Source organism: Volvox carteri (assembly GCF_000143455.1).
Source record: "Volvox carteri f. nagariensis unplaced genomic scaffold VOLCAscaffold_33, whole genome shotgun sequence".
Lineage (NCBI taxonomy): Eukaryota > Viridiplantae > Chlorophyta > Chlorophyceae > Chlamydomonadales > Volvocaceae > Volvox > Volvox carteri.
This window is the reverse complement of record NW_003307576.1, coordinates 51173-59579: the sequence shown is the minus strand read 5'-3', so window position 1 is coordinate 59579 and position 8407 is coordinate 51173. Positions and strand designations below refer to the sequence as shown.

The window sequence follows — 8407 nt, the reverse complement described above, 5'->3', positions numbered from 1 at the left end:
ACAGAGCGAACATTACAGTGGTAGGGGCCCCCTCCTGATGTAACAGCGGCGAGGGGGGGGAGGGAACTGCGGACCGACCGCTGTACCATACATGCTTGCGTGGCTTAGGGTTTAGGCAAGGGGTGTTTGGCTGGTGACTATATCTGGTTGGTGGCTTGAGAGGAGACCCCCCTGCTCCCCCCCCCTAACCGCTCCAGGGCACCCTGGCTGCAGCCACCTCCAGGTTGGAGCACGTGGCTTCCCTGGGTTTCACTGCCGTACAGCTGATGCCCATTTCGGAGCACTCAGACGCCTGGGGCTATAACCCGCGGCTCCTCATGGCTTTGCACGGTGGGGGGGGGCTGGGGTTGGGGGGGGGGGTGGGGTTGGGGTGGGGGGGGGTAGAACACCGACACTTTGACAGGGGTGAGAGAGAAGGGAGGGAGGACGGGAAGGGGCTTAAGCAATCATTCAACCTTGTTAACGGTCAAGGCTTGGAGCAATCGTGTTGGTGACGAAGTCATTGACTGACCTGCTATCTGACTATTGAGATGTGGCTGTTGTCCGTATGTGTGTATGTATGTATGAGTTCCTTACTCCTCGTTTGTTTTGTGCATTTCTGGACGTCCAGCCACCTGCTTAAGGGTGCCACTCCCTCCCCTTCCCCGGCCCCCGTTTTTTCCGTTGTACGGATGTTTGGCGGTTGTTGGTTTGGTCTTGCAGGAGCGTACGGCACCCCTGACGATCTGCGGCGGTTTGTGGATAAGGCCCATTCCCTTGGCCTGGGCGTCATCATCGACGTGGTGCTGCACCACGGGTGGGTGTGTATGCCTGTACTGTACGGCAGTTTCTCCTAGAATATGAGGATGAGGACATCCCCTTTGCTGCAACCCTCATCACCCGCCCGCTCACCCCCTGCACCGCCCGCTCACCCCCGCGATATGCCGTGCAGGGCCGTTGACGGCAACTCCCTGTGGGAGTACGACGGTTGGGGTCCCGATTGGAATGGTGGTATCTACCACGAGGTGCGGGGGGGGGAGGGCCACCGGGGGGCGGAAGGGGTGTAGTTGTAACGTGGTGATGTGATGTGGTGTGTGTGATGTGATGTGGGGCGGTGACCGGAGACGTACCCGGGAACGGGGATGGGTATAGGAGCATGGATAAGAGGGAGGGGGAGTGTGTGTGTTTTTGCCAGGGTTGGGTGTATTACCAGTCTGTCTTCCAGCCCAGTCCGTCTGGACTGAGGCCCCATGACATCGACCCCCCCCCTATTTACCCATCCCTCCTCTTGGCAGGGGGGTCATGACACGCAGTGGGGCCGCGGCTTTGCATTCTGGAAGCGAGAGGTGCGGGGGGGGGGAGAGGAGATGCCGTACCAAAGCGGAGAGGAGAAGGAGACGGGGTTGGGGGTGAGGGGCTGTGTGTTAGGGCGGTTTAGGACTGTACGGCTTTCTAAGAGTGCTATGTGGGTTTGGCCCTGGCAAGCATCCCTCAGACTGTCACGGTTAATGCGGTTAATGCGGTTGGGGTGGGGACGGTCGTCTTCCAAGTGGCGGGTGTTACGTAGTTGGACATGGGGGGGGGTGCGACACAGCCCTGCAGGCCCGCCGCTCACATGTCGCCTTCTCCCCAACCCCGCCCCAAATAGATGGTTTCCCCCCCTCCCTCCTCCTCCACCACTGACCAGCCCCCTGACCCACCGGCACCCTGTCATGCTTACCGCCCTACCCCTTCTGCTGCTGGCGGTGGGGCTGCGCTCATCAGGTCTTGGCAATGGCTGAGGCGGCCTGTGCCACGTGGCTTTGCGACTTCCGATGTGACGGATTGAGGTTCGACTCTGCCAACGACCTGCCCCGGGAGGCCATACAGGTGTGTCTCTGTGTGTCTCTGTGTGTGTATGTGTAGGGTGGAGGGACGTGGTTTCCATATCCAAGCCGCTAGGAGGAAATGGTGAGGGGGGTGCATGAGTGAAAGCACTTGAGACAGTCCAGTGTATGTGTGTATGTGTGTAAGGGCGGTTGGGTGCAGCTAGAGTTTAGGGAGTGTTTACAAGTGGTTGGAGATGAGAGCGAGGGAGGGGGAGGGATAGTTCCTGTGTGGCATCGCTGAGTGATGGTGTGAATGCCGGACAGCAGTTTGTATTACTATGGCTGCTAATCCCCCACCCCTGTGCCCCCTCACCCTCACCCTCACCCCCAGTACCTGACCTGGTCCCTCAGACAGCGGTTCCCGGGTCGCATCCTGACCGCCGAGGTGACACCGGAGAACCCGCAGAGTGTGCACGAGCTGGGGTTCGACAGCGTGTGGGTACACAGGTGGGCTTGGGGTTGGGGTTGGAGGGGGAAGACGAACCACGAGCGGGTGAAGGTGACGCCACGGAAAGACTGATGCGCAAGAAGTAAAGAAGGCATAACTAACCAGTCGCCGACTGGTTGCGAAGAAGAAGTCCTCGGGATGATGTAGAGTGATGACGATAGCGGAAAACTACCTACCTAGCCGCCAAGACTAAAATTGAGTGCGGAAAGAGAGCAGGAGAACCACCCATAATATTGTAGAGGTAGGTGTAAAGGCGGCGAAAGAGCAAGTGAGTAGAGAAAGAGGTCCCAACCACCTCCATTTGGATGTGTTGCTCTGTTGCTGCTTCACTGCTACTGTTACTACTGCTGCTGCTGTTGTCTCCTGTGGCTCGCTGCCATTGTGACCACCCCAATCCCCACCTAAGCCTCCCCGCACTGCGCTCCGCTTGTCCGTGAACTCCTTTCCTCCCTAGCCCCCCTTACCCTCCTAACCCCCCCCACCTGCCACCCGCCACATCCCCTTCCCACATATGGTCAGCGGCTACTTCGACATCATCCAGCAGCACCGGGCTCTGGGTCGGGGCCACCACGGGGGCGGGGACTGGGCGGCCGGCTGGGACCTGCCCCGACTGCGGACCGTCATGGCGCTGCACCCGGGCTTCACCTCGCCCACCCAGTGCATCAAGTACCTGCTGGGGTCACATGACCAGGTATGTGTGTGTATGGGGAGGTATATTTGTAGGTAGGTACACATGTACGTTTGTAGGTGTACATGTATGTAAGTATGTATGTTGTAAGTCCCTGGTGGCTCTAGGGAGCTGTGTATTGATCCCTTCCAACACCTCTCCCTGGGCTATCTGCCCCCCCCCCCCCTGGTGTCCCCCGCAGGTGGGGTGTCGCAATGGTGGTGCCTGGTACAAGGACTACGAGATGATTGGAGGTCAACACAGATACGCGGTGAGAGTATGTCTGTGGGGAGGAGTTGTGTTCATGGGTGCCGGGCTGAGTGAGGTCCAGGGGCGGACCTAGGGGTGGTGACATAAACTCTATTTGCCCCTTAACGGCCAGCGACATAGAAGAAAACGCATTGGCAACTGATGCGTATTGACAAGAATAAACATATTGGCATGCAGCGACCAGCAGCTTGGCCCAGATGCTTTCTCAAACCGCAAGCCCCTTCAGCGCACAAGTATCTAGCCATCTTAATGCTTAACTCGTTTCTTCTGAGGGGTAAGGGGTTAGGGGAAAGGGGGAACCATGGGGTACTGCAGACAGCTTCTCGTGGTTCCGACGTGGGGTGGTGGCGGAGCTTGGGAAAGATTGGTGGGTTTCCCAGCTCACCAACCTACCGTGCTATTATCGCTTGTAAACCCAGCAGGTAGTCCATCCCCCTCATCCAAATGTAAGCTCCCCCGAAACGTGAAGCAGCTTGGCCACCCAGCCACCTGCGAGCTCCCCCCTCAACACCAGGAGGAGGACTTCCTGGTGTAGAGCTGCATGGGCAAGGAACCCGCGGGTTCCTTGCCCAGCCGGCCGGCTGTGTATTAACAACCTTGTTCCAAAATCCATTAAAACACTTGGCCCGAAGATCATTCAGGAACAATTGCGAGAGCTCAGCAAACAATCATCCAAATGTAAGCTGCCCCCTAAGTGACCTTCGAAGCAGCTTATATTGTGTCTGCATTTTGTTTCTCCCCCTCCTTACTCTCCCCCTTCCCCCACGCCCCTGGTTGCTCTGCCACCGTACCCAGGTGGACCAGTATGGGGGGGGCCGGGGCGACTGGAGCGCTCGAGCCTCATCCCGGTTGTGGTACACGGCTAACGTGGCGGCGGCGGGGCTGCCCATGATGTTTATGGGTTAGTGGGGGGTTAGGTCTGTGTGGACGTGGTCCACGGGGGTCGGGGGGTTTCCATTTTAAGAAGGGGGGCTGAAGATCAGGTTGGGAAGAAAAGGCGCCGACATACCTACAAGTGGGACATGTGGGTAGTAGTATCATGGGGTGCAGGGAAGGTGGTGGTGTGAAGGGGAAGAGGATGCTAAATAGGAGATAGGGAAAGTGCCTGCGAAGTGGGGTTAGGTGGGGTAAGAGTATTTCGCATGAAGATTGGGATTCAGCGATTTGGTAAAAAGTTGTATTTCTGTGGACGAGTGACCGCAGCTCCTTCAGCCCCATACATTTGATTTGCATGTAACGTCCTCCTCTCTCCCTCCCGCTCTCCTCTGCTGTTGCTGCTGCCTGCTTATGAATTCTGGACTGAAAATGGCCACTGACCTGTGTGCGACATGGCATGCTACATTACATCACCATCATCTACGACATCATCGACCACAGGAACCGAGTTTGCCCAGGTAATAGCTCACCCCCCTATGGTCCAGCCTGTCCTGTACGGCACTGTGTTTCTTGTACTCCTTGGTCATCCCCAACACTAGGTCCTTTGGCAACCCAGCTCTTGTCCAATGTGTATGTGTATGGGGGGTGGGGGGTAGGGCCCACTGATGGGGTGTGCGCTGTGTGTTTTCCAAATCCTGAAACCCCCTCTCTCCCCCTATCATGCGGCTTTCCTGGACCTCCCCTCCTCCGGGGGCCCCTCGTCTGGGATAACCAAAATACTACTCCTTAGCAATGCAAGGTTTGGTTGTCGCGCCTTCTCCATTTCCCAGCTCCTCTCACCGGGCTCCCCAACCTTAACCCCACCCTCGTGTGAATGAATCGTCCCACCCCCTCCCCTCCCCCTCACTTCCCGCCTCCTTCCCCACGTGTTGCCTTTGATACCCCACATGGTAGTCCGGTTGGTGGGATGTCGTACCAGATCGCCGGCTGCAGTGGTCTCTCAGCACAGATGAGGTGGGGACTCACAGCAAGGCTCTGGTGGCCGGGGCCAACGAACTCCGAAACCGCTTCCCCGCTCTGAGGAGGGGCTGGGCCAACATACTGCATGAGGTGAGAGTTGCTCGAGGCTGCGGCCACTGCAGCTGCTGCAGCTGCTGTCGGTGGGGCTGAACCATCTGGGCCTCCAAGCAGGAGACGAGCCCTTAGGTAGACATGTGATCTGAGGCCTGTGGGGAGTCAGCCCTAGATGCTAAAGGACCGAGACCAATGTACGACATCTATGTGGTGCATGTGTGTGGTAGGAGGGAAGGAAAGATCATCTGCTGCTTGTGTGTGTTGTGTGTTGTAGTGGACTGATGGAAAGGGAAAAAGACGCAAGGGGAGGGCGCACGGCAGGTGGGCTTCTCATGATTGAGGCGGTGGTGTGTCCCTCTCTCCCCTCCACCAGTAATTGGTTGAAGGCCAAGTGGAGCCGCAATATGGCCCCCGCCTTTGTCCTTGTGTTGGCCGCACGTCTGATGTAAGCTGTATGAACGTCTTCATTATCGAACCAACAACTGACACCCTTTCTCGACCTCACCCTCCACCTGTGCTGGTGGTCTTTCATTCTTCCCCCTCCCGTGCCCCCCTGCTTCTGGAAGGACCGGGCCAACGGGGTAGTTGCCTTCGAGCGGGTGATTGAGGGGGAGACCCGGCTGGTGGCGGTTATTAATGCCGGGAGGAAGAGCTGGTTGGGGGGAGACTACGGAGTGTGGGTGGGACAGGCGGCGGGGCAGCTGGAGGAAGTGTTTTGCTCGCAGGTGGGGACGGGATGGAGAGGGCTGGGGTAAGTGAATGGGGGTTGTGGATGAATTGTTGAGAGTGCAAGTGTGTTCATGTACCAGGTGAGATGAGGGTTTGGGGCCTGCACATGCAGCTTAATATGTGCCAGATAGCAGATGATATGATCGTACGTTGTTTCGGTTAGGTAAGCTGGATCAGTGCTGTACTCTGGGCCCCTGTGAGGGGGAAGAGGACAAGAGGGGAACCTTTGTTTTATGTGTGACCTGATGCAACAATCATGGCGCGCGATCGCATGCATTCACCATTCTTGTGATTCCTTGTGATATCTTGTGATTTGATGCTTATTGTACCATGCTCATTGCTCACTCTGTCATGTAATGGCATGGCATGCAATCCCCTGAACACAGGCAACCGAGTTTGGAGGTAATGTGGAGTCAGGGCGTGCTAATAATGAGCCACGGGCCATGTATGACGGAAAGATTTGGATCAACCTGCCAGATCAGTGCACTCTGGTGTTTCAGCACACCCTGTAATTGGCATCAGTGATGCTAAGCAGTGTGCATGTATATATGTATGCTTAGTTTAGGCACTACTGGTAAGGCACGGACCACTGCCCCTGGGAAATCCCGGGATCGAGACCTGTCAGGGTCGAAAATCCTTCCGATGGTGGAAGGCAAAGTGCCACTAGTTGATGGACGGTGGTGACCTGGGATAAAGTTAACCTGCGAGCCGACCAGGAATGGAGTTGGGCCGCCGTCGATCCGGATTCTATTGGATGCTGGTGGTGGGTGCGGAACCTGAGCGGGAGGCCCAAGGGGAGGCAGGCGATAGTATGATCGATTTGTTCATAGCGACTCCGCGTGTGCTTCAGCAGTTCGCCACCTTTCTGAGGGTGGGAAATCTAATCGAGTTGGATGGATGGGAGCCCACCGACCACCGACCTTTGACGCTTGTTCTAAATGTTACAGTGGATGACGAAGGCAGGTGTAGGGACGGTAAAGGCCGGAAAGCCCGGGTGAAGTTTGATATTGCTCGTTACCAGGATTACACATAATATTTTGTGGGGGGTTCCCCGACCATGAATGCCTTAAGCCAAGTGGCCCAGGATCTGCAGGGTGGAGTTTGCAAAACCACACAAGCTGTCGAACACATTGGAGGTGCCCTGTACAAAGTCACGGTGAGGGCCCTCGTTTCTCACCGTCCTACCGGCATGACGTCAGGAGGGGATACTGTTTGGTCAGCAAACGCGGCAAACGCGGCAGCGCATGTATGAGTAGTAAATCGGGTCTGGAATGGGAGGCTTTCTGCCACGCGCGGACGGATTACAACCGGGCAAAAAGATATGCAAAGGCGGCATATGGGGAGGACAGGATGAGAGATTTTGTGGTCAAATGTCGGCATGACCAACGAGCTTTGTGGCGGGCTTTAGGAGGGAAGTTGAGGGAGCGATGTGAGATAGATTATACGAAGGTCTTCAGGGATCACTTTGCTGTGCTATTAAACACAGGTATGGGAGAGACAGGCCCCGAGGGGGCGAATCGGCTTTTGAACTTCATTAACTTTGGGCGATACCTAAGAGGGCAGGAATGGCGGTCATCCCACTCGGTTTTGGGCAGGACTGCAAAGGCAGCAGAAATCCTAGAACCCCCCCTCACACTGGTGCTATTGATCGATGCCCAACAGTAAGGCACCAGGCTTAGAAGTATCTCCGTCGGAGTGTTACCGTTATGCGCGTTTGCCTCGAGAAGAGGAAGGCTCCGCGTCGAGTAATGGTAGGTGCAGGCGACGGCGGGAAGTGAACCAGCTTGTTCCAGTGCTGCAAGTGCTTCTGGAACGCATCATTGCGACTGGGAACTCCTTCCCACGGCAGTTTACAACTACCGATCTCACCCCAATTTACAAGAAGGGGGGCCCCAGCATGCCGAGTAACTACCGGGGCATAGCAGTACTACTAGTAGGGGGCGCCATGCTGAAATGTCACGCGCTGGTCCTCCTGGATAGGCTCGTTGGCACAGGGAAGACGCTCTCACTTAGGCACAGAGGCCAAGCGGGTTTCAGAGGAGGATTCGATACCACACCAGTGCCAAGCAGTACCTTGCTGACAAGCAGCACCCCGGGGCAGCGGCCGTTAATCATTGTGCAAATGGACTTCGAGAAGGCGTTTGACAAGGTGCCGCGGGAGATAATGTGGCTCCGTTTGCAAGGGAGAGGGGTTGAAGGGTCCATGCTGCGGTCACTGATGCGGGCGTATGACAAGGTTAGAATGGTCATCAAGACGAATGGCAAGGCTGGAAGTGAATTTGAGCGAAAACAGGGTGTGAAAAGGCGTTGCGCAGATACAGGCCTGTAGCGTACTTTTCGGGGCCAGGATACGTCATGGTATCATCAAGTCGGCGACCGCTTGGCAACCGCTGCCCAATCCTGGTGTGCATGGGTCCGATCGGAATGGTGACAGGCGACGTGGCTGTGTCAGATGCAGATCATCCGCTTGACAGGCACCCTGGCACATTGTAGTAT

The 8407-nt window shown here is 56.6% G+C and overlaps 1 protein-coding gene across 1 annotated transcript in view; it reads left to right on the top strand.

Annotated features, from left to right (window-relative positions):
* glgb1 (1,4-alpha-glucan branching enzyme II) overlaps window positions 1-7588 on the top strand; it is a gene marked incomplete at its 5' end in the record, with an annotated part of 9983 nt that extends 2395 nt beyond the window's left edge. The window contains 12 exons of the mRNA XM_002952957.1: window positions 198-330; window positions 703-796; window positions 932-1004; window positions 1275-1325; window positions 1744-1848; window positions 2179-2294; window positions 2815-2986; window positions 3165-3233; window positions 4028-4133; window positions 5088-5218; window positions 5749-5907; window positions 6298-7588. Coding sequence (XP_002953003.1) covers window positions 198-330; window positions 703-796; window positions 932-1004; window positions 1275-1325; window positions 1744-1848; window positions 2179-2294; window positions 2815-2986; window positions 3165-3233; window positions 4028-4133; window positions 5088-5218; window positions 5749-5907; window positions 6298-6423 — 1335 coding nt within the window. The 3' untranslated portion in view covers window positions 6424-7588. The remainder of the gene's footprint in view (window positions 1-197; window positions 331-702; window positions 797-931; window positions 1005-1274; window positions 1326-1743; window positions 1849-2178; window positions 2295-2814; window positions 2987-3164; window positions 3234-4027; window positions 4134-5087; window positions 5219-5748; window positions 5908-6297) is intronic.
* Between the last annotated feature and the right edge of the window lie 819 nt (window positions 7589-8407).